Here is a 25,826-nt window from a genome sequence, read left to right as displayed (position 1 = left end):
CTGTAAATTCCAGGCAGATTAAATCAGCTGCATGCGTGTGTGTTGACTCTGTAGCTATGTGCCTAGATTTTTTTTTTTCGTCCCATCTCTTTTTCTTATTTCTTTGTTTTCTTCCTTCCCACTGATTTGTTATATCAGCTGGGGCACTGGTAGCCACCAAACTGTCTATGAGGACCGAACCACAAATTATGGTCTCAATTTGTGAGCTGAAGTCCTGACAAACTCCACATCCCTGTCTGCTGACATGCTAGATGACAACTTTTCTTGTAAGCTGTAATAAAGATTCACTATCAGTAAGGAGAACTTGTTCTTCGAACTGCTCATACGGACAGGCAGCAAAACAGTGCTTTATTGTCAATAATTGAGGGAAAACTGCTGCTACTATAAGACGACTGTTGGCAGCAAAAGTAGTGCTTTATTTTCAAAAATACAGGTAGAACATTATGACTAGAAAACAATGACTGGCGGTATTTATTGTCCCTGAAATGATTAGTCAACAATATTTGTTCTTCACAACCACTTCCTACGTTAAAGGGACACTAAAGAGAAAAATAATTTGAGCTGTATTCGTACAGTACCATTCTACAACGGAGGGGAAGGAGACAAGACCCTTAGTTTAACAGGAGGGATAATAATCCAGAAAAGACAGAAACGAAAGATGGGTGGCAATGCCACCTTGTAAGTCCCACAGCAACTCACTGTGACAGCGTGGATTTTGATGGCACCTGCTTAGGCCCAGTTAACATTTTAGTGTTAATGGTGGACTACATGGTATTCTAACAAAGCCAAAGACTGAACTTAGCAAGTTCTTAACTATTTTACTGCACTAAACAATGACCCAAATACAAGAAAATATATTCTGTGCTGTCACACTGACTTAATGGCACTGGGGTTGCGGCGCCAAATTCGGAAAATGGAGTTATGGCCTTCATTATCTCTGCTAGTTATCAGCCTCTTACCACGAAAGTATTGAAAATAGACGTTTGAAAGAATACTTTATCAACCTAAACAGATCCAGTGTTCTCTCTTTAGCGTCCCTTTGAGGGGGCCCTGAAACACTTTCACTAATCGTAGAATGGCTTCACTATTAATGTACGTCATTCTATGAACCTCATGCCACAAAAATTTTTCACATCCTTTAACTATAAGTGGAGTTATTGCACAGACACCCGACTTTCTCTCTCCTTTCATCTCTGCTAGCATGCTGGAAGCTACACAGCAGAAAAGCCAAGAAGGCAAAGCCCCAGCCAAAAGTTGAGGGTCACGATGGCAAAAGGGCTCATCGCGACACCCCGTGGCAGCCGTGGTAGACTAGGGTACACGGCAAGCCGCTGCCATCTGGGAGGCCACGCGCAGTGCAAAGATGAAATTATTTTTCTGTCTTCTTGAGATCGCAGACATATCTATCTTTCATTTTTCAACTCAAAATTAGCAATGATGTATTACTAACAATGCTCTTGCGATCACAAAATCGGCCAATAGTGTTGGTCCGTCAAATGCTTTCGATAACAACAATGTGCATGCAAGAGCAAGCAACCCTTCACTTCTTTTGACACGAGATTGTAGATTCCCTGCTGCGTGCAGTGCGATAATATTTGGCTCACATGTTCACAGGAGCCTCGTTAACAGACCGGCAAATATTTTTTTACTAGTTCAAAAAGTGTTTCAAGGCCCCATTAAGTGTTCAGTAGACAGAAAATGAGCTGCCATGTCACAGACTGTAACAGAATCAGTGACAATGAATTCTAACTTCTTATCACAGTTGGAACGTTTCTTGCACTTTGTCAGCAACCACCTCAGCAATAGCAAGAGATGATGTGGCTGCTGGGGAAGGGGCGTTCCGAACATGCAAGGTGCGTTTGGCTAGTTCGCCTTCGCCACTGTCAAAAACAAAGTCGTCCACTAGATTTCCATCACGATCCAAGGCTTGAGCTCTCACACCAGAGAGGCCCCTGAAAGAACAAATAATTGCCGAGTGTTTGTAAAGAACGCCAGAAGTCATCTCCTTGATGGTTTTTAACAGAAAATGAGTATGCACACTTCACTAAGCGCTCTTAACACTCTATTAGAATAGCACAGCTAAACCTTGATATAACTAACTTATATATAACGAAATTGTCGGTATAATGAAGTATTTAACATTTGATAAGTCTTTGTCCACAGAACACCATGGATACAGAACCTCAATATAACGAAGTGTGCTTTTGCATGATTTCGGCGTAACGAAATTTCACTGCCACCGTGAAGAAATACCGAGACAATAAATAGAAACTTTTTCAGATGCAGATGGTCAAATGGTTGAATTACAAGTGGCTGCTTGCAAACGTAGCTCTCAAATTGCGCGCCATGCAACCAAGAGCAACCACTGAATCGCAGCAGCGTCATGTTCCGTATAAGTGCAATAAGATCCTATTGAGCCCCGCACGCTTTATGCTTTAGGTGCGAGTGAAAGCATGTGAGGATAAGCAGAGTAGGACGGTAGCTTGATGAGTGCCGTCTTCCCGTGCAAGCAAGGGAAAAGCTCACGGTAATGTGGTCAAGGGGGAGGGAGGGGGGAGGAATAGGGACCAGACTGGCATGCGCCTCCTTTTCTAATGTGGCTGCGACTGTGCATAGCTGCCAGCGTGGCTGAGCGCATACGCAGCCGGTGTATGTAACCTTTTAGAGATAACCTGTCACGTGCCCAAGGAGTGGGCATGCTGACAGGGGTGTGGGATCATGCGCGCTATCTTCCGGTGCATTTAGGAATGGAGGTTGCGTAATCTCGAGTTTCGAAGATGCGTCGAAGTGAGAGACAGATGAAGCATTTGCTCCCCGCTGCTCGCGCTTTTCGACACTATCAGCTGCAGGGACGGAGTGAACACAAAAGCAAGGCTAACTTCGCTTCATACCGTCGATGTGAAGATACTGTCGACACAGCATGAAACCGTGTCTTTCGTCGCCGACTCTCAAGTTCAACAAAATGACTTTTTTCTCTCATTCAAATTTGCTTTGTCCAAATACCCAACAATTTGGAAAGCTTTGTGGCCCCTTTCGTGTAAGAAAAATCTGTCTGTGATTGCACTTATCTGCATAAAAGGTCGAATTTCAATACAATGAAATTTCGAAGCAAATTGATGATTTTGACAACTTCATTATATCAAGGTTTAACTGTAGCACAGGACTGGATATAATGCTATCTTTTATGTCTCGTGTTTATCTTTCCACCGAATTCAGTGCATACGCATACCACTTATAGTGCAGCCGCGAAAGACAAAATACTGGTTATGATGTCGTTGGCGGAAAATCCCGCAGACAAGCGATGTGGTGAGCACACTTCTCTATGAGGTGCGCCAGGCTGATGGGAGAGTGATGAGGACGATGCAGAGGAGGAGGAAGAGACGTGGAGCGAATGAACGAACAAGGAATGGAGGGGAAAGAAAAGACGCGGCGGCAGCGTGCTGGTTCAGCGGGTGCACAGGGGCTGCCTAACGGAGATTTTCTACAGCCGCTTGTCAAGTGGTGCACAGCTAGAGCAAATCGTGTGCGTGTTCCTGTATACGAAGGTGGCCACCGCTGCCTTCGTGCACGAGAACACTGCTGACAGCACAATTCTAACTTTCATTTCACTTGTAACCTAGTGTAGCCTTCAATAAACTTCGCAGACAGTTGTGAATTTTCTCATGATGTTCAGGCTAATGCCTGGAAAAAGATGTGCGCTTACAAATGCATATGCCTATTGCTCTGCAGATTTAACTCCTGGTTCCAGACCTACCATATGTAAGCGTCTGTCTCAGGATCTTGGCCCAGATTCACCCCTTTGGCATTTCTTGCTCCAATTTCTGTACTATACTAGCAGAAGCTTTTCTTTGCCTCCCAAGCCACACAGCATGTCATGCTAGGAGTATTAATGGCACTGGCACCACAAGACGGACAGAAAATATAGCTGTTGGCAACCTTAGCATAGGACACAACTTTAACAAAGGCATTAGCACTCGTACTCTGTCCTCCGGTATGAGTTGTTAGATGTCTGATTTATTAAATTCAATATATTGAGCTTTCTTCTCCACAGAAAAATATGTGCACACCACAAAATGTTCAAACACTGTCGAATGAAATAGAGAGACAATCATCATCATCATCATCATCATCATCAGCCTGATTACGCCCACTGCAGGGCAAAGGCCTCTCCCATACTCCTCCAACTACCCCGGTCATGTACTAATTGTGGCCATGTTGACCCTCCAAACTTCCTAATCTCATCTGCCCACCTAACTTTCTGTCGCCCCCTGCTACGCTTCCCTTCCCTCGGAATCCAGTCGGTAACCCTTAATGACCATCGGTTATCTTCCCTCCTCATTACATGTCCTGCCCATGCCCATTTCTTTTTCTTGATTTCAACTAAGATGTCATTAACGCGCGTTTGTTCCCTCACCCAATCTGCTCTTTTCTTATCCCTTAACGTTACACCTATCATTCTTCTTTCCATAGCTCGTTGCGTCGTCCTCAATTTAAGTAGAACCCTTTTCGTAAGCCTCCAGGTTTCTGCCCCGTACGTGAGTACTGGTAAGACACAGCTGTTATACACTTTTCTCTTGAGGGATAATGGCAACCTGCTGTTCATGATCTGCGAATGCCTGCCAAACGCACCCCAGCCCATTCTTATTCTTCTGATTATTTCACTCTCATGATCTGGATCAGCAGTCACTAACTGTCCTAAGTAGATGTATTCTCTTACCACTTCCAGTGCCTCGCTACCTATCGTAAACTGCTGTTCCCTTCCGAGACTGTTAAACATTACTTTAGTTTTCTGCAGATTCATTTTTAGTCCCACCCTTCTGCTCTGCCTCTCCAGATCAGTGAGCATGCATTGCAGTTGGTCCCCTGAGTTACTAAGCAAAGCAATATCATCAGCGAAGCGCAAGTTACTAAGGTATTCTCCATTTACTCTTATCCCCAATTCTTCCCAATCCAGGTCTCTGAATACCTCCTGTAAACACGCTGTGAATAGCATTGGAGAGATCGTATCTCCCTGCCTGACGCCTTTCTTTATTGGGATTTTGTTGCTTTCTTTATGGAGGAGTACAGTGGCTGTGGAACCGCTATAGATATCTTTCAGTATTTTTACATACGGCTCGTCTACACCCTGATTCCGCAATGCCTCCATGACTGCTGAGGTTTCGACTGAATCAAACGCTTTCTCGTAATCAATGAAAGCTATATATAATGGTTGGTTATATTCCGCACATTTCTCTATCACCTGATTGATAGTGTGAATATGATCTATTGTTGAGAAGCCTTTACGGAATCCTGCCTGGTCCTTTGGTTGACGGAAGTCTAAGGTGTTCCGGATTCTATTTGCAATTACCTTAGTAAATACTTTGTAGGCAACAGACAGTAAGCTGATCGGTCTATAATTTTTCAAGTCTTTGGCGTCGCCTTTCTTATGGATTAGGATTATGTTAGCGTTCTTCCAAGATTCCGGTACGCTCGAGGTCTTGAGGCATTGTGTATACAGGGTGGCCAGTTTTTCTAGGACAATCTGCCCACCATCCTTCAGCAAATCTGCTGTTACCTGATCCTCCCGAGCTGCCTTCCCCCTTTGCATAGCTCCCAAGGCTTTCTTTACTTCTTCCGGCGTTACTTCTGGGATATCGAATTCCTCTAGATTATTCTCTCTTCCATTATCATCGTGGGTGCCACTCGTACTGTATAAATCTCTATAGAACTCCTCAGCCACTTGAACTATCTCATCCATATTAGTAATGATATTGCCGGCTTTGTCTGGAGAGACAATCAAGGTAGCATTAACAAAATTTGATTGAACTAGTGTATCATGACAGTCTTCTTCCGGCATCCTGCAAATGATTATAAGTGGTTTCGTTTGCACATCAAAATAAAGGGAGGGGAAATGACGAAGGGGGAAAAGAAGGCTTTGTCAATTCCGCCCAAGCCTTGGCAGCACCTAGTTAGAGAACAGGGTACTGAATAAAGATTTATTTGTGTTGCTTCTCGTGTAAGAATCCAGTGCACTGAAGTTGCACCTGCTTACGCATAAGGTGTAATTGGCTAAATGCATGACTTTTGAAGAACTTCATTCTACCGACATCTGCAGACCAGCAGCAATTGAAAACTTACCGTGAGACGTCTGAGTACTGGAGTTGTGGGATGTACTTTTGTAGCTGCTTCACCTGAGCCCTGATGTACACACCCCGATAGAACTCCTGCCAGCCATAGGAGATGTTGCGAACGGCCAGCTTTTGAAAACCCCTTTTGAAAGAAGGAAAAAAAATACAGTTAACTTTATTATTATATGCCTGGCCATCAGATTGCAATGAAAAGTGAGAAACAGGAAAGACAATTTCAAGCTAAACTAAACGAGCTCACAGGGAAGCACTATGTTTACACAGCCAAGGGTCAACCATATTTTTATAAAGTCAAGGGTTAACAAAGGTGTTTCATTTGTATATAATCAGGCGATACATTTAGTGATATCTTTTCATTTACTTTTGAATCTTGTCTTGAAAAAACACCAGGAGAATGGTGCTTGATGATCAGTGAGGCTGACTTATGCAATTTAAATGTTTCATAGAGACGTGGCATACAACGTAAATTTGCTTGTTTATTTATTTATTTATAATACCCTCAAAGCATTCTAGCATTTTAAGGGGGGAAGGGGGGGGGCAAAGAACATTTTCAAATTTCACGAAGTGCATTTTATGTGCAAAGCCTCATGGAAAATAAAGGTAAACATCAAGCGTCGCAAAGTAGTATACGGAATGCCAAAGATGGTCATATGCAGGTCATCGAAGTGAAAACACCAAAAAATGACGAGTGAAACACAAATTCACCATGTTCAAGGAAAACAGAGGTCGGGTAAAATGAAAACTTAGCAATGCTCGGGATTACTTGATTTCTGAACCAATGTAGGTGAATTAAGTGAATTCAAAAACTACATCTGCCTGCCCCCATCTCTATTGGAGCAGTAAGTAGCCCTAGTAGTCTAGAAAAGCAGGGCAAAAAAGCAGCAGGAGCCAGGGCATTAAAGATGAAGGCAACACAGCATATGCATAATGGCCAAACATTTTGCTGCAAAGCATTAATAGCAGGAAAATTAGTATGCACATGAGAAACAGGCTAACATAGAACTCTTTCATTCAGATTTTCCTGACTAATTCAACTACATGTCAGTGGTGATCCAAGTTCCATTACAAATTGTATGAGTTTGGTGGGACACCAATAATAAAATTTATTTTGTTTTAAATGTGGACAAAAGTGACTGATAACTCCTTTTTGTTTCTGCTGCAGTTGTGGCTAAAATTCATTCCAAGCAAAGCATTCTGACTAGGATCGGTACACAATTTCCAAGAAATAGTGCATTCAAGTGACTTTAAAAACAAGTATAACCTTGGTGTAAGACGTTGAGGTGCCAAATGCTTCTGCATAGATCCTAATAGTAGTAATTAGTAATGTTTATCTGACAGCTGGAGGCCGAGGAAGGGGGTAAGGTGAAGGGCAAAGCAGGACAGGTCACAATGAAAGCTCCCCGATGCAAAGCCTTATAGTGATTTAAGTGCCTCTTTCATTTTAGCCTCTTGCAAGACACACTCCCCGAAGGATGCTACTGCACTGGGCTGGAGTTCGCTCAGAAATGTCCTTAGACCTGTGCATTCCCACACAAGGTTATACACACTTGAAGTTACCTCTATTGTGCAAGTATAACATTTCACTTGGAGCTGTTATTGTAGGTGGTTTATGTCATCGTGTTGCTGTCACCACTTCCATAAAGTGATGATCTCGTCTGTCATAGCATAACCTGCTCTGGCCTTGATTACAAGCATGCCTGCCCCTCCATGTTAAACCTCTGGGGTGGGACAAAGAGAAGCTTGGAGTTATAAGGCGAACAACGGGGGTACTGGTTTTGAGTGGAGATAACAGTTGGAACCAAGAAATAGTTTATGGATGTGGGTAGGTATGGCCAATCCAGTGCATAGAAAACCAGATCACACTTGTTCACCTTTACTCTCGTAACTCCAAACTTTCCTTTGTTCCTCCCCCTGTGATTTCCGCCCCGTCTACTACCTCTTTTAAAAAATTACTGATATTAGTATTACTATTAAAATTGTTTTTTTACATTTTTACTGCACCATGTCCCGGCTTACTCTCCTCCTTCTTCTCCATTGAGGGTGTGGGCAAGTGAGCTATGCACACATAGAAAGTCACAGTTTTGACAAAAAGGCGAAGCATTGATTGCGATAGCAAATTCATCATCGTCATCATCATCGTCAGCCTGTTTTATGTCCACTGCAGGACGAAGGCCTCTCCCAGCAATCTCCAATTTCCCCTGTCCTGCGCCAACAGATTCCAACTAGCACCTGCGAATTTCCCAATTTCATTGCTCCATCTGTGTAAATTTGTCAGCTCAATCACACTATTTGTTTCCTCGGTTTTCCCCATCACTACCAAGTACTTGCTCTGAAAGGCCTTTTGAGCAGTGCCATAGTGAAGTCGAAAGCACAGGCTGTGATGATAAGAGCTCACAGAACAAATTTTGTAGTTTAAGGTATTTTCACAGAACAAACTTTCTAGTTTAAAGTATTAGCATTATGAAACAGTTTAAAAGGCATTTCTGCATTTCCAACCTGCTAAAAACGATATATATCTAAACAAAAAAGGTTTCTCTTATTTGCTTTAGTGATGATGCCACTTCGACTGGTTGTGATTTAGAAGAAATTGTGGAAGCTTGATTTCACAACTTCTGCAAACTAATCACTCGAAGTTAGAGAACAAGAAGCCTTTTGTGAAAAAAAAAAACTATATTCTTCATGTATTTTAATGTATTTCCAACATTGTGGCAACTCTTGAGACAACCATTGGTAAAAAAAAAATCTTTTCTCTGACAGATATAATAGAAGTGATGTACCACTTATACAAGCAGAGTTTTTCTTTCTTATATAGTACGCTTCCATTAACTCGTGTGGTCTGATTCTTGCGTCTGCCGAGGACCTTCATCTCACACTTGTTTTTGAGTCCTTTTAGCAGCAGGTATGTCTTACATGTCAATGAGATTTGTTTACAAATTGGTAACTAAATGATGTGTCCCGCACTAACCTGAAAGTCAATGCATCCAAAAGCTCTGGTATGTGGATGTCGAAGTAGCCGTAGCCCTCTCTCCGAAAAGCGAGCACAGCATTTGGCCCCAGAAGGACACTGCCGTCCATCCTGGGTGTGTAGTGTACACCAAGGAAAGGGAAACGGGGATCTGGAACCTGGAAAGAAAATTAACTGAATTGAATTAAGTTATACATAATTCAAGTTTTACAAAAATATGCCATTTAAAGGGGCGCTGAACCACTTTTTATCGAAGTGGAGAAAGACATTTGAAGTGAAGATCGGCTATTTCAGAACCACTTTGCCGCAAGAAGTACTTCAATGCGTTCAGCGGAAGTGAAGCTATTGGCAATCAAACACGACATCAGGTGTGCTCCCCTTACTCCTACAATGCCTTGCACTGCGAAGGCACTGCGGTGACACTGCGTCACCGTGGTGCGCAGTTCAAATTTACGATTTGGTGCCTATGCCACGCTAAACGTAAGCCAAATGCGGCTGTCCTCAGAGAGCCGCAGTGCGCTTAGCCACAGGACTCGTGGCGGCACCTCGCGGCGGCCGCGGTGTAGCCGAGCGCAGCGGCCAATAGCAGCGGCGTATTGGAGTGTGCTTTATGACGAAATAGAGCACACAGAAAAGAGCGAGGAGCACGGGGCTTTTGAAACGAGAGCGTTTGAGAAAAAGGTGACTTCGCACTCCGCTTGCAAGCTCCACAGACCGCATACGACAGCAGAACTTGGCTGAGATGTTCACAACAGCGTATAATACCCGCGGACTATGTTATTTCACCAAGCCCGGGGGTGGTTCAGGGCCCCTTTAAAGTATATGATTCCCGATCTCAAGGTTAGTTGAGATTTAGTGAAGTATAAATACGAGCATATCATACACTAAAACGTTAGGTCAATATGAAAACCTCAGAAATTTAAGCAAACTGATTCAAAACATAACGCAAAATTCAGTGTGCTGCAATACACTGATGGTATCTTTGACTGGTTGCCTTCATCCTTGAAATCAGAGTCGGGCAGATCTGGTCTTCCTCGAACTCAGAGGCAGAGGACAAGCACTCAAGCTGAACATGTCACTCGCTCTAGGAGGAGGAAATGGCAGAGGCCAAACGGTGCGACTACAGCAAACATCCCGATTTTGCTCAACCAAAGCTCTGAGCACTGCTGAAAAAAAAAAGCGGTGAACCCGTCGGTGGGACAAGCATTGACTGAGACACCTGCATGCAGTGGCCTAGGTTATGGTAGGCTGTTGCCAGCAGCGGCAACACTGTGTTGTGATGACATGGTGGGAAAAGCTCTTACTCTCGATGATGGCTGCAACGACAGGGCTCGGAACGCCTGAGAGCACTCGACACGGGCAGAAAGCAATAATAATCATTAAAAAAAAGCCAGCTGAACGCAAGGCCTGTGTTCCCTTTCAACTCGTTGAAGATAATGCTGCTTGTGAGAGGAGTCTAGAGTGCTCCGAAATGACCAGCCAATGATACTATAACTTATGCATTTGAAGAGGTTGCATTTGAACTACCCCGTTCACACTACACATTCGGACACAGCAGTGGCTGCCATGATTTCTGTACAGTACTGGTTTCCTTGTTTGTGGACCTGAATTTGAAGGTAAATCTTTAAAGTGAGAGAGGCCACAGATGACTCTTGGACATTCCTTGCTCAGTGAAAGAATTCCAAGCTGCCCATTGTTGTGTCATACCATACTACAGCTGCCATACTACATGCACCACGTGCACATCATCGAGGCGACGGGAGCTCCCACTTCTCCACGACGAATGAAGAATTCGACGAGGGGGACTTCAAGAAGCACCCAGCCATCTCCGCGATGAATCAAGAATCGACGCGAGTGATGTCAGCACCTGCCCCAACTGGTTCCTGCCGATGAGGAGTCACCAAAGGGGACATAAGGGAGAACCGGCCCATTGTGAAGGGAGAGAGTTGCCTCCAGCCGCCCAGTCGGTCTGATGCGCTCTTACAGCTACATGTATGCTATCATCCACTATCTGTAAATATTGCATAAAGTTTTTCGTTTCCTCGTCTGCGGAAAGAGTCCCGTATCTCGTCCTCCACCCTGAAGTCACAACACCATGCCCTCATGCTTGCACCTTTTAAAGCAAAGACTGCGCATCACTGATCAAATCAAAACAGAAAGCTTCAGGCATTTTGAGTTCGATGTAATGTCGAAAGTTACCTGTTTTGACTTGGTCAGTGACCCAACCTTTCAATCACGTTTTAACCTGGCAGATGATTTTCCATCAAGTGCTTCATCTCATGTATGCACTTTCATGACAGATGACCCCATGCCACCACCTGGTGACCCCCTTCCCTGCAGTTTAGCGAGCGAAACATACCCATGTGTACACGGAACGCAAAGCATGTGCAGAAAGTCTAGCTACAAAGCATGTGGCACTGAGTGGTCACCCCTTCCCCCCCAAAGAAGAAAAAGCTACAGACCTTGCACACATGTGGCAAAAAGTTATAAGCGAAAATTTCTTTATGTTTACTGAAATGTCTTTACTTTGCCTTCTTGACTTCTCCATAGCTAAATGCTGCTTGCTCAATGCATGCTCTATCCCATTCTGTTCGCTTCACTTCTTTCTACACATGCGGCTGCTCTTGATGGTGACTTCCCTCTCTTCCCTTCTTGCTTCTTGTTCTACTTGTCTGTCCGGGCCCTTCCCCAGTGGCATATGCCCAGCTGCGCAAATACAGTGGCCCAAGTTGTCTTATTCGGGCACATACTCAATGGTATACTAAAAGTGGCCATAGCTTTAGTATAATGAGAAAACAGCACCGACCAGCAGCAAGCATCTGCAGCATAAGTGGAAGAGGTGAAGAAAACTTCACTTAGAATAAAATACATTCCAACAAACACTGTTGACAACCTACAGGGACCTCCTGAGGCGGCTGTAACAGCCCAGGTGCTCTGCCACACACAAAACTATGAACCGGCTGGGTTTGAATGAATGTGTGTTGTTTAGTGGTGCAAGGGCCAGGTATGGCCAAAGAGCGCCATGACAGCGTTAGTGATTTCGCGGTGGAATGAAGAGTTCTGCGAAGTTGACGTGACGTGGCTGTAAAGGGGCCTAAAAGATAGTTGCTGTAAAGTGCGTAAAATCTATGTGCAATAAGATTATGGCGACGACTAATGACAAGTACTATGAACCTTACACTGCATTGCAGAAGATTGATATGATATGCAGAACATGTAAGATGCAAAAATCTCAAACCAGCGTAAAGTCTATGAAGGCACTCTTGGTGATGTTCGGTGTGCTACTTTAAATGGCAAATTTGTGAAGGAGTGCATTCTGAAATTATTTAAAGCAAAGCTAAAACCACGCCCCCACAATGCCAGCCGCACAGTGCTGGCTGCAAGTACAACATTCAAAGAGGCATAAACAGAAATACTCACTGGGTAGATGTTTCCTCGTACCAAATCTGCTTTCTCTGGCTTGAGAACAAGGTACTCCCCACGAAATGGAACTATCTTCGGCTCTGGATTGCAGCCCGAAAGTGCCGCCAATTTGTCCGAGTAGAGGCCACCACAGGTAACAACGTAGCGACAGTGGACTGCCTGTAATTGCACAACACCATAAATGTTTTTATGCCGTAAGGGTTGGGGTCGGGCATGTCAAAAGTGGTAGGGGCTGGCTCATGCCGTCATCCGACTCATCCACGCTAAGCACGTTGTTGAAAGGAGGAGCTTGTTCTTATCAAGAATGAGGAGTATGGGATTTATTTACAATATCTACACGAAAAGTGGAGAATGTTACATTTCATCAGTCTAGCATGACTGAAAACAAAGCACACCGACGAACCGAAAACATCTGCTTAAACCCCCTCTGTCCTCCCTAGATCCCTAGGCCAGGAAAAACTGCCATCCAACCTTCGTCCAATTCGAGCATCTAAAGTCGCCTTTGGGGTGAGGGTTCACACACTCACTCCTGCACTTTTGTTTCCCTGAACACACTGAAAGGAGTGGGGCGTCGTAGACAAGGGTTGTCACGCTTGACTCAAGCTGGCAGGTCTTGGTTCCTGAGCTGACTCCGCAGTTGGCTGCCGCATCTGTCAAAAGACCTTGACGATTACTGGAGTCCGTGGGGGAACGCCGTAGAACACACTTCTCCGGGAGTTTTCTTGCTCCAGTTGGTCCGTGAAGGCGACAGCAAACTAGGTAACAATGCTTTGTCTGCCAAACATGTCTCGCCTTGGTGGCGCTGCAAGTCTTCCTGAGGGGTGCATATTGTAAGCTTCACGAAGCGATTTGTCGCAGCGGGAGGGGAGAGGTTACAAGGTCACTACCCCCGCTGGCCGATTGTAACAACCCCAAACAGTGATGCTTCAACTCAAACCAAATTTGTTAGTTTTGCAAAGTGTATTACAACACACATTTGTGCACTATAGAAAGAAAGCTATGGATAAGGATTTACATGCTTATACAAACTCATCGGATCTACTGACCAGTGTTTTGCATAGCTTTATAAGAAAGTATCACTTTGCAAATTGATCATCACAGACTATCATTTTAAGCAACCTTGTATACACTTAGTAGTGTGCTTAGTTAGCTAGCAAGTTAAGGTCTATAATGGTTTGCACCTAATAGTGCAACCATTACTGTAAATGTGCTGTTTTTCACAACCTCAATTATTGCTTTTTTGACCTCTAATAATAGAGTATCTTAGTATAGCGTTGTTATTATGTTATTGCTTGCCATTGAGTGCATTTACAGGTTTGCTCATGCATGCACAGTCGAGGGAAAGTGGTAGCAGTAACATTTGCGAGAAGCCACTCGGCCAGAATACTCCATTACTTTAGAAAAAGGCAAGGCATGCTAGGTCCACAGTTTTTGCCCAAAAGGCAACAGACTCTGAAGCAATGAAAAGTGCCTTATTTTAGCGTTCAACTTCTTTATAGTGCTGTTCAAGAGCTCTAGGACTATACATCGTGCTACTAAGAGAAGTGTGCCAGGATATATACTTAATAAAATTGACGCCCAGTGAATGAACACGTTGTGAAATGAGTTGCCTCAACAGCGGAAATGGCTCAACAGCAGAAGTGGTTAAACATCGATATGCTCTAAGACGGCCACAAGGAAGCATCCATTTGTTTTAGGGCTGCGAAAAGTGTGGGTGTCACACGACATATTGTCTTTTCGAAGCCTCTCTCCTTTGTCAAGCAACAACAGCTAAGTTTTTGAGATAGGCTAATAACGGAGTTTGCAAAGTGCATCTCTCATTTCTGCTGACACCATGATCAGGTAACTGATACAGTAAAACCTTGTTAATACGTAGTTGGCGCAGAACGTGGGTCAGGTATACACTAAGCGAGTCACGAACTCAAACACACTCGCGCACAATTTTATTTGTGAGCAGGCTGCAAAAAGATCTATGATTTTCACTTGCCGCCAAGGCAGGCTCGCAGCGCCGATGGCATCCTCAAACTTGGCAACACCACAAGCCAGTTTCTCCATTAGGCCCCACTTCTCTGCGTACGCTCTCGTGACGGACAACGCATTAGCCGTGTCGGATACGGAAGGACCATTGTCCACGTCATCATCCAAGAGAACAACATGGAAGTGCTAGAAGCTATGGGAGCAGGAAACACGTCATGGCTATCATGTTTCGATGTCACTATCAGTGGCGACTGCAGCTTGGGAAAGGTTCGTGCGCCCCAATTTTGCTATGATTCATGTGCATGACATTTTGCCAATTCCACGCTTTTACATGCTGAAAGATGAAGTAACTACTACTCACTAACTGTTTGTCATGCATTAAGTGAGTACAGCGTATGTGGTCAGCCAATACATTAAGCTCAATGACGACACAGGGTGGGGGATTCATTGTGGCTATAGTTAAACCAGAATTACTTTAAGCAGGTACATATTAACAGGTTTTACTGTACAGGTCCTGTAAAAGGCCCTTTTGGCCAGTGTGGATTGACATATAGTCTGTAGTAGCTGATGCACAAACAGGAGTGGCACACTTTCATCTTTTGTGAACTAATGAAGAGGCATGAAGATGGACCAAAACGGTTGAGTGTCCTTCTGGTCGATATAAAGCAAAGCAGTGAGCATCGCACAGTACTGCTCCATTAAGCGATCAGAAAGGCACCGAGAGGCTCAGCTTGGCTGTGGGATCTTGAGCAATTGATGACTGAAGGTTTGGGACTGATGCTTAAGAATCATAATACCAGTTAAGTGGGGAGATACACACATGCCAGGAACCATGAGTAGCCTTACAGGAGCCTGCTAAGTCACAAGGGCGAGTGACTTCCAACTTGTGCGCTATGCACAAGTTGGATTCACAAGCAGCAATGCCTGATGCAGCTGTCATGAAGTCCAGAGTAGGTAATGCCCTTTCAATGTGCACATGCTAACTGTAGCTACATGCTACAGTACAATTCTTTAATCTATCAAGCCCAGTTGAAAACTTAGGTACTGGTGTTGAAGACTGCAGGGGCACCATATTTATGTCCAGTAGAAAGAGCAGGCAATGATGACCACTGAGGCTCAATAGAGGGTTTTGGTTTGTGTACGTTTTACCATTCACAGGATGTCAGGTTACCGCAGACATAAACATGAGACATAAATGTTGATGGCGCTGTACTGTGCTGCAGTTTAACCAGAGAAGACACGAAGCTATTATAGCAGTAACCAACCATATTCTACATAGCTGCTGGTGTAACGTGTTAACAGCCATGTAATCATCAACATGCAGTCCTTTTTTAAGTTTTTCTTGGATGAGAACACTCATGTAATGCAAAGATGCTTGTAGAGCATTGCAGATGGACAAAGCATCGCAAACTGTCGCTACTAACATTGCTACAGCAGTCCACGTATATGCTAACCTCGTATTCTGTAAAATTATTACAATATACCAACAAGGTAAAACTCTAATGTAACTGGCAACAAGCACAAAGAAGGCGATAAACAAGCAAGGTAAAGCTAGGTTGCAGCTAATATAGCTTTCTGTATCTTGTCACAAGGCTTGCACTGCTAATAAAAGATGCAGACAGACAAATGGCTGAAAGCACACCTAATGTATTTACACGTTGGCATGCAACAGGTAGCAGGCTGGTTCAAGGAAATGGCTATCTTACGTTTAGAGTACTACCCACCAACTTTCAATGAATAATTCCTAGATCACAGGAAGTGGCACTGTTAAAAATGTCAGGCTACAATAGCTGTTCACCACACGGTAGAAGATGGTGTGAACAATGAGGATCATGTGAGAGTCACTCCCACAACCATAGACAATACATTCCCACAAGATTTCCAAAGGTTTGCTGCACACACTTTCTTGTTTGAACAACTTGTACAATGCAGACGTATGTATAAAAAAAAAAAAGGACATTAAATATGAATGCATGCAACTTAGTGTGATTCAGGTACTGAAACTATGACAATCGTAAGCAGGCACAATAATGACAACACTGTACACATGGCATACCATTCGAGAGTCATTAATGCATGCCTTTGATAATATCTGGGTGATTAGTTCTCTGGGCAGTTGTTCTTTAACTGTGTAATGGTTGGCATCCAGCAAATAGCCTTCCGAATGCGAGGAACTTCCCATATTTTGCCCTACATTGCTTTTTTTCTGCTGTACCTTCTTGTCGCTGACCACCCTCACAGGGTGTGTGAGGCCCCCTGTTGTGGACTGGCTCTCGGCCACGGTCTCTATGGCGCGGACAGGGAAATTCAGCAGGACATCTCCACCTTGGCTGATGAAGTCACGACCGTATGATTGAGTCACCTCTCCCCAGTCAACGATACCCGTGTGCGGGGACCACAGTGCCTGCAAGCCCTGCGTGCAGAGAAGTGACAACAAAAACTTGATCAAGTAGAAGCAAACCCTGCATTATGGGTCATGAAACAGTGCTTGTTCAGAAATGGGGCCCCAAAAAACAGTCACACGAATAGATCGCTATTGTCCCTGCCAAATGCTGCTGGCATTTATTGGCCTCATGGTGGCAACGTTGTTAGTGGCGCTCGTGTGGATGAACATTACTTATTAGCTATCAGCCCCGTCACGAAGGACACAACACATACCTCCATGTGTTAGTTGACTATCCCAGTCGGGAAAGTGGAATGTCAATTACGATTCATTAGGCAAAAGAAAGAGGTGAGGCATGTAGACAGGACACAAGAGTAGAGAAGGGGACAACACGAACGCCGACTATCAACTGAAGGGAGCACTGAGGCGAAAAAAGAAAGAAAACACAAAACTCATCTGCGCAAGCTCAGGAATGGTATCACCACATGTAAGTCGGGTACATGTGCCGGTCTACGTGAGAGATAACTGTTAAGGCACTTAATCTCTTCCTTATGTAAAGTAATCGAAGGCTGACTCACGCAAGCACTTCCATCATTATAGATATGCCATGCCTCTACCATAAAACGCGTACCTTCATTCTTATGCCTGTACCATATCACACATTCATCTAACTGTGGCGTGAAGTTACAATCTTGGCAATGTAGGGAGTCACAGCCTTATTGCCTTCTGCATTTAAAAAAGTAGATCGCTTTATTCAGCCAACGAAGGCAAATAAAGCACAATTAACGAAGCCATAAGAAAGTATGAAGTCACAAGCACAAAGATAAGACGAATCCATGTACTAATCATCATTCCCATGGTGGCAAAACGATCGCAGTGCCATAGTTCCCTCTAGTAATTATTGTAGGAAACTCTATGATCAAAAGGTACATGCAAACACAAGCCTAAACATTTGCTAAGCTCAGGCTGGAACTGCTGTAGATTTATTCATTCGTGTCCACATGTAATGCAGTGCTCCCAAATGAATGCCTCTGTTTTACTGTAAGTGTTAATTATATAAAGGTTAGTATTAATTACTGTAGCCCAAATTATTGGGCTGCAGTAATATTGAAATAAATGAATAATAGATGAATGATTAACTAATACACCTTCGCTTGTATATTTATTTAATGTCCCTCTACAGTAAGCTTTGAACATAACTCACCTCAACTATAATATGCACTGTTGGAGTTTGTAAGTTGATCTCTTCCTAGCCAGAAGGCTGTGCTCTGCTGAAACGTAAGTTGTACACTTATAACCTTCTCTATATCACTAGCATTTACCATAAAGTTGTAGGTCCATTAGTAGCTAAGACATGAACATGCTCAAACCAATACAGCAAAGGTCGTTTAAGAGAATATGTAATGACACCTGTGCAATAAATCCGTACAAAGTCACGCTTTAACCCGCAAGTGACTTGCTGAGTGTGAACGCACCGTGCAGTTTGGCTCCACGGTTTTAATTTCTCGGGAATCCAGTCTCTTCAAGTCCTTCACACCATTCTTGATGCCTCTCTCTTCCAATGCATCCAATCGTGGAAGTTCCGCTGGGTCGACAGCCACGATTAGCTGCAAAGAAAAGAAGTTTCACTTGTGCATGTCAAGTGAATTAACATGCAGAGCCACCAAAGCTAATTTATTGTATTCATTTTGTGACCAATGTTTAGAAGCCTGCTGCGAGTGACGCAGCTAAAGGAGGCCAATAGCATTGCTGAGGCAAAGTCAAACCATAAATGACAGGCATGTTAGAATAATTAAGAAGGGTGACAGGCACGATGTGATGCCTGCGGTTAAAAGAGGAATGTTCAACATCTGCCGCCTCGTCTGAGAGTGCTGCTGGCTAACGCTGGCTAATCTAGTACGCATAACAAATGTCCAAGAAAGTAAATGGCCGGATAGCCTTTGCGGCAGCTGAATTGCTAACGCACCGCATGCATAGTGTGGAAGATGTAGGTCTGGCTCCCACACGCTGCAAGTTGCCTTTTCATCCACTTTCGATATCCTTTTTCCGTACTATATAGACATTTCTCTTATAAACATAATTAAATTTCGCTACGCTTTCCTGGTTTCACAGGCTTTGTTGTCTTGCAAAATATATTTGTGGAAATATATGCAACGGCTATGGGAGGGGGGTTAAGGTAAAGGCACATCGATCTGTTAATGGAAAGGTGAATTATATGCAACATATCCTTTGATTTACTTTATTTTCTGCGTCTTAGCCATTCAGTGTGTACCAATGGGTTCTCGGCCTCCAGCATGGGCATGTCCCACCATGTACGAGTTCTACATAAAACATGAAGATATAAGATCAGCTCACAGATATATCCAAAGCACACCAATCAGTTGATCAACTAACTAATTATATTTCACAAATACTTTGATTTACTTTACTTAATTCAATTTAGCCATTTGGCATGCACCACTGGGGATGTGCCATTCTTGGTCAATCCTCGAGAATGAGCATGTCCTGCTGTGAACACAGGAGGTACAGGATCCCCAAACGTTGTTTGATATGTGTTGTACTTTTCTGCGCACACATCTGTCATCACGAAATTGTACGCATTGCCGTTGGTTGTGAATCATTAAATTAACCACTTTACTTGAGCTTTGCTTCAGCTAGACTAAAAGTGAGAAATTTGTTGGCACATAGTTTCAGATGATAGGCAAAACTAAACTATAGTCCTCCTCAGCAACCCCATGCAGTGCGGCAAAAGCTAGAACTGCTAGCTGGGCAAGTTGGCACATCTTTGCAGGAAAGTGAACAGTGTGAATGGCTCCAATTGTAAATCAGCGCTTGTTTTCGTTGTCTTTTACTGCCCATTGTCATTTGTGTCAAGTGAAAGGAGGAAGGCTTGCCTGCAGTGCGCTACTAGTTCCTCCATGAAGCTTTTCCATTCAGTCGGCATTGTGCTTAAGTGGCGGAAAATGGAGGAGCGCTTCTTCTAGTTGGCTAAGGCAACCCACAGCTTTAACTGCACAGCACGGAGTTGGGGAGACAAAGGTATAGTTCCAAATTGGGACCAACCTATTCTGTGGGTACATGCCAACATTTCTGAGGCACAGCTACATTGGAGGCACTGCTTCCTTAGTCTATCCCAAATGATTTCTCAGTGGTGTGCATGCAGCACTAGAGAAAGAACAGCCATTTTCGCTTAACTTTCATAGCAAAAGCATACAAGCAAAGATAGTGTGCCAGCCTCCAGAAGTTAACTGTATTGAGTTAAACTGTGCCAAGTGATTACATGGCTATGAACAAAGTTCTTTTTTCTCACTTTTCCACATTTCTTGTAGGGTACGTTGTGCTCGTCGAAATACTTATAGGCCAGCTCCAGTCCTCGCACACACAGCTTGGCTTTCAGCGATCCGGGAGCGTAATAAATGCCAGCATGGATGACTCCGCTGTTGTGGCCGCTCTGGTGAGCCGCTGTACCATGCAAACAAAAGAAAAGGGCGAAAATAATATACACATTTAAATGATTGCGCTAGGCCTACTTGGGAAAGTGGGTAAGAAAGCTAAGTATGGCTCACCATGGACGCTTCATACATAAAGCTCCATAGCTGGTTACATTTCTCTTTGACGTTAATCCGTAGTTGGGCCCAGTATTCAAACAATGATGTCACCTCCTTGGGCCAGCACATTTCTCAGAATGTCTAAAGTCCTTTGCATTCCCCCACAAGGTGATGAATGTTTGGAGGTACCTCCCTAACCGTGCATAGCCTTTCACTTGCGAAGGTGATTGCAAGTCGTCAGTCATTGCACTGCCATCATCACTACCATAATGCAGTGTCATTTGTCATGGTGTACTTTGCTCTTGCCTTCGTTATAAGGACTTGTGCCCGTCAAGATAGCCTTCTGGGAAGATTGTCGCCTGCATCAGGAACGGCAGCCAGGACAGAACCTGCCCTGTGCATGTAAAGGGAGGATACTCATGCCTTTTAATCACTGTTTAAAACATTGTCACTGTTTAACAATAGCATAAAACGAGATATGACTTTTAAAACATTACAAGGGAAGCTACATTGATGATGATGCCCACTGAATTTTATATAGCCACGTTACATAAAAAGTGGCCCTTAAACTCGTGTATCCTGTTATTATGATTTCACAACATACGAAATCTGAGCTCATAAATCCAAACAGTACACTTCAAGAAGAGAAACCTTGATCTTAACACCATATGCGGTCATCCAGCGGGAATTCGTCTGTGCGTTCCTGTGACTTGGAAAACAACGCTTTGCGAATGGTGCTTCCAACAAGGATGAACAGTCCAAGAAGCTTGTGCAGCTTAATCCATTCAGGTGCATAAATTGGGGTCACCATCTCTGAAATACTGACTGCTTTAGAGTGCCACAAGATGCGAGACAGCTCACTTGCCAAATGCGAGTTTGTTTAGTGTGAAAGCATGCGAATATAAAGGCATTGGGCTGTGCTAGATGCCTGTTTCAGTTGTCTTTAAATGAGTCTACAAACCTCACCTAGGATAGCAAATGATGTGACTCATCTGGATGTTTTTACCTGGCATGAAAGTATTTCTAACTGTAATTCGAATATTTTTCTTCGGGCAAATGAAAATTCGGGCTTGAGAAGCGCTATATGCATATTGCATAGTGGATGGCAGAAATGAGGTGCAGGTGAGAACAATGACACAGACACTGCTGAAATTCTAGGGTGACACTAGGCTTCTTGCATAGCAATAAGAATAGCAAAAGCACGATATAGGGCTCGGGTGATGGGGACGTTGGCAAAACAAGCACTGAACTTGAACGTGAGAATTGGCAAAGTGAGAGAAAGTGGGAAAAGCCTGAGGAATGTGTTATATTCTGACAAGATAACTTTTGTCTGCATGAGGGTGGGCTTGGTGAAAACAAGTCCGCCTGATAAAATATCAAAAGCAAAGATGGGTTCCTTCTAGTTGAACGTGTGAAGAAACACTTCAATTGGAGGAGAAAAAAAGAGCACGGGAAGTAATAAGGATTTTTGCCTTGTTGGCTGCACTGGAACACACTGCAACTGAAGAGAGGGCAAAAGGGCGAAGACAGATGTACGAGAGACGGGATAGCGCACCTCGAACAGGCTGTCGCATAAACTCCGTCCACATCAGGCCTGTAGCAGAGCTCACGTAATTTTGTGTATAGATTGAGGACACCAAGCCCCGCAGTTGTTTGCTCTCTTGGGAATTCTGGCACCATTTAGAACACGTATATGCACTTTGCATAGAGTGACGTTGGTAATCGAAGCAGAGAGTTACAGGGGCCAGTGGCAAAAGAGATATCCCGGTTAACAACGCAGTGCTTACCGAGTTTGTTTTCCTTTTCTACAACAGCAAGCCTGAGCTTCGGATGCCGCAACGACAGTTCTCTAGCAGTCGCCACTCCAACAATGCCTCCACCGACGATGACAATGTCGTATTCTTTTTGCTGTTTCGCTGAGTCGCTAGAAAGTTGTGAATAGAAACAAACATCTCTATTTAGCACTCCACTAAAGCGTAAATTACGCCAACTGAGAAAGCAAGAAGTTCGAACACTGCTTGTAATGAACATCATGTTCGTCTGAATGCGTCCCCAGGCAAGCATCTGTCCGATTTCGCAGCCCCTCTAGATTTTCTTTCGTTTTTTTTTTCCCTCCAAGGACTTATCGGGCGATTATCAGCGTAGGTACGCAGCTTTATTGCTTCCCAGGAGCTAGTCAAGCACCTCAAGGTGACAATCGCACGCTGCATAACAGCTCCATTTCAATCAATGCCCACCTGAATAAACGCATGTGTCTCGACGTTTGAACGGTGCATTCTAATGGTAATAAATTTGCCGAACGTAGCGTGTAAAAGTTTGAAACAGCTGCCTTGTAAAACACTCGGCACTTGAAGCGGCACAAACTGGGCGCGGCCATGTCGGGACGTATTGATATCATACGCATTGAAACGCTCTTTCTCAAACGCAAAAAGTGACGTCATGCACTGAGTGAATAGAGCTTTCCTTGAAGGCAGCGAAGTCATCAGGCGCAAGGTTTCTAACGCACATTTGGGACAAAATCGAATGCACTCCTAGTTGATCACGTGAGCAAACCAGTCACGTGATGACGCTCGCGCGTGCGCAGTGTGCTCGCTCACCCGGCGCGCCGCGTGCGATCCGTCTGCGAGAGCGTGCGTTCCCGCCCGCTCCCTTCAGTTCTCACCGACCGCGCTTTCGGTATGCGTTTGTGATGGGCCTCTGCCGCTGGCGCCATGGAGGAGGAACTCAAATGTCCCGCGTGCAAGCACTTCTACTCCAATCCGGTGTTGCTTCCGTGTTCGCACTCTTTGTGCCTCAACTGTGCATTGAACGCACAGCAGCCGGCGAACGCGCCGACAACTTCTCACGTCGCGAATTCCACTTCGTCTTCGGAAGACAGTGGCAACAGCAGCAACAGCGGCCTGGTCGGGCCGTCTGAGATCGGGACCACAGCGGATTACCCCGATGGCGACAAGTTGAGCCTGCTCAGCGAGACGGACAGTGGCGTTGTCTGCACCAGCCGACCGAGTTCTTACGTGGGAACTCCAAATCTACAAGGTGTTCTGTTCCCGCCACTGCTTCACAGCGGTGTCGCTCTTCTGTCTCTCGCCTGCCCCGAGTGCCACAAGCTCGTGTACTTCGACGAAAATGGTGCGCACAACTTGTCTCGCAACCGAGCGCTGCAGAATATCGTGGATAAGTACGGCGAGACGCGGCGTCTACCCGTGGCCTGTCAGTTGTGCGAGGCCGATAGACCGCGGGAGGCCTCGGTGATGTGCGACCAGTGTGAGGTGTTCTACTGTGAGTCGTGTCGTGAAAACTGTCACCCGGCTCGGGGACCGCTGGCCAAGCACACGCTACTCGAACCCCAGCAAGGGAAGAAAATTCTTCGCGCACGCTCGCTGGGAGGTCGGGATTCAAAGTGCACCGACCACACCGAAGAGGCGCTCAGCATGTACTGCATGGTGTGCAAGGTCGCCGCCTGCGTGCTTTGCCTTCAGGACGGACGACATGCCAGTCACGACGTCCAAGCTCTGGGATCCATGTGCAAGGCGCAAAAGGTGCGTGCTCCACTGTCTCAAAGCTGTCCGTGATACGAAGACGGTTTTGCTCGGAAAGCGCGCTCAGACGGACCGAACGGTATCTTCTCGGGTTTGACAGCTCACCTGCTGAAGGCGCCGCTAGCGGCGTCCTTTCCATCCGCTCGCTAGTCGAAAACAAAGCGCGTGTCATTGCTCCGCGGCAACGACTTTTATGAGCCGGCCGTTGACATAAGATTTTCCTTCTGGAATCCCCGTCAGTTTCCGCAGCGTCGGAGACCTCGGCCGGACTTTCCTGTGCCTCTGCGCGCTTTCTTAGCAGCTCCGTCGTCTAGTCGCCGTCGGCTCCAACCGGTTGAGCGACATTTCGTGCCGGACCGGCGCGGCTCGAGAACGGAATTTACTTTTTTTTTCTTTTCTGTTTCCCACGCCGCCGTCTGCTTCGACGGCACTTTCTTCGTGCGCCGTTCTTTGCAGCCTCTTCTCAGCTGCTCGGATGCGGAATTGACCTTGGTCCCTTTAATTCTGTTCGCGCCTTTGACAGCTTGCTCCAGCCGCGCGCGCGTTGAGCGCTTATGCTACTTAGTACGTTCATTTGACAAATTGTGTGCTCGCGTCGCCAAGGTCAGCGCATTATTTGGCGTGCAGATCACTATCGAGCTAGCTGCCAAGATCTCGCGCGAAGGCCAGCATGCGGCAGGCAGCTCGTCAACAGTGCGGCCATGTCGGGCTTCCGCACGCTCGGCCGTGCCCCCCCGCCGGTGTCGCATCTGTCCTCTTCGTCGGGCTTGTTTGGTCTGGCTCGGGCGTTCTGCATCGCTTGTGTTGCAAGGCAGCGCGGCCCGCTGGGGAGGGTGATGGCCCCCCCTTCGGCAGATGTTTTTGGCTCGGCGCCCCTGCGCCCGGTGGTGAAGAGGTGGCAGCTGCCTGGCGTGTGGCGCACGGCCTCCTCCCCCCGCTTTTGTGCATTCAGCCGTGCGTCGCGCAGGTAGCCACAAATGCCACTTGCGAAGGAAGCCGTCGGCTTTGTTTCCTGCAAACGCTCTTATATAAATTGATTTGTCTGTAACTTGCGGAGACCGTCGATTACGTCAGTGGGTGAGGCACAGGACCGAGGTGGCGCAACAAGTTGTGGCGTGCGGGTTTGAGAGGAGGTGCTATTGTTATACAACGGCCATTCGGGACACCCCCCCCCCCCCCCCCCGTTTTTTTTTCTCTTTATTTTCGCGATCGAGCCCGATCGGGATCGCTTTTATCCATCGCGATTTGATCATTTAGCGCAAGCTACGGAAGCAAAGCCAACCAAGATCTAGAAACTCGATCGCAATCGGAAGTTCCCCGTTCGGCCGTCTGCAATTAACGCGACTCTTTGTTGGCTGCACTGCTCATTAGACGTTGCTCTAAAAGCAGATGTTTCCGACTCCAGTGTAACTTGTCCAGCAAGGCTCCCCTCACACATAGGAACAATCTGACCGTTATACTCGGTAAAGGTTCCTGCCATCGGGTATAATTAATGTGCTACACTCGGACGCCGGATAACTTCTACGGCCTCGCCTCTCCCTCAGCGGTCCTACCGAAAGATCCAGAATTACCGGTGTAAGTAAAGGTTAGAGCTTCCTGATGAGGGAGGTAACTAAAGAAGATAGAACTGAGCAATAGTGTCCTTGTTTTGAGTTGCGCCATTTTGAATGCTCACTAGAAATGGCGTTACAACGTGAACACACGTCGGCGCAGGGAATGCACGTGAACAAAATGAATGGAGGAACTTCTTTGAGGCATAAACCGTGAAAACGAGCCTTTGTGTTGTGTAATTTAAGCACAGGCCATTTGTTGACCTGTGTACACTAACCTATGCGACAGTGAAGGGGAAAAAAGAACGAGAAGCTG

General features: G+C 45.3%; 2 protein-coding genes across 3 annotated transcripts in view; one reads left to right on the top strand and one right to left on the bottom strand.

Annotated features, from left to right (window-relative positions):
- Positions 1-395: 395 nt before the first annotated feature.
- Positions 396-22,890, bottom strand: L2HGDH (L-2-hydroxyglutarate dehydrogenase). Its single transcript, XM_050180640.3, has 9 exons — positions 22,659-22,890; positions 22,209-22,345; positions 20,184-20,335; positions 18,349-18,480; positions 16,706-16,903; positions 12,511-12,672; positions 9,091-9,248; positions 6,118-6,249; positions 396-1,952 (listed from the first exon to the last, which is right to left on the bottom strand). Exons 1-9 carry the CDS (start codon positions 22,823-22,825, stop codon positions 1,757-1,759), a joined length of 1,434 nt encoding a protein of 477 aa, XP_050036597.2. The 5' UTR covers positions 22,826-22,890; the 3' UTR covers positions 396-1,756.
- A 39-nt stretch (positions 22,891-22,929) lies between these two features.
- Trim9 (E3 ubiquitin-protein ligase Trim9) overlaps positions 22,930-25,826 on the top strand; it is a 254,382-nt gene continuing 251,485 nt past the window's right edge. For both annotated transcript variants that reach the window (XM_050180649.3, XM_055071931.2), the window contains exon 1: positions 22,930-23,960. In XM_050180649.3, coding sequence (XP_050036606.1) covers positions 23,133-23,960 — 828 coding nt within the window. In that variant the 5' untranslated portion in view covers positions 22,930-23,132. The remainder of the gene's footprint in view (positions 23,961-25,826) is intronic.

The sequence above is a fragment of the Dermacentor andersoni genome, chromosome 7 (assembly GCF_023375885.2).
Source record: "Dermacentor andersoni chromosome 7, qqDerAnde1_hic_scaffold, whole genome shotgun sequence".
Taxonomy (NCBI): domain Eukaryota; kingdom Metazoa; phylum Arthropoda; class Arachnida; order Ixodida; family Ixodidae; genus Dermacentor; species Dermacentor andersoni.
Note: the sequence above shows the minus strand (reverse complement) of the source record. Positions and strands in the feature narration are given on the sequence as shown.

Bases quoted from the DNA above. Each gene is read 5' to 3' on its own strand.
- L2HGDH (XM_050180640.3), bottom strand. From the start codon at position 22,825: ATGCGTATGATATCAATACGTCCCGACATGGCCGCGCCCAGTTTGTGC. The intron at 20,336-22,208 runs GTAAGCACTGCG...TGCATGGTACAG, and splicing joins AGAAAAGGAAAACAAACTCG to CGGCTCACCAGAGCGGCCAC. The intron at 18,481-20,183 runs GTGAGAAAAAAG...TTTTCTTTGCAG, and splicing joins CCTACAAGAAATGTGGAAAA to CTAATCGTGGCTGTCGACCC.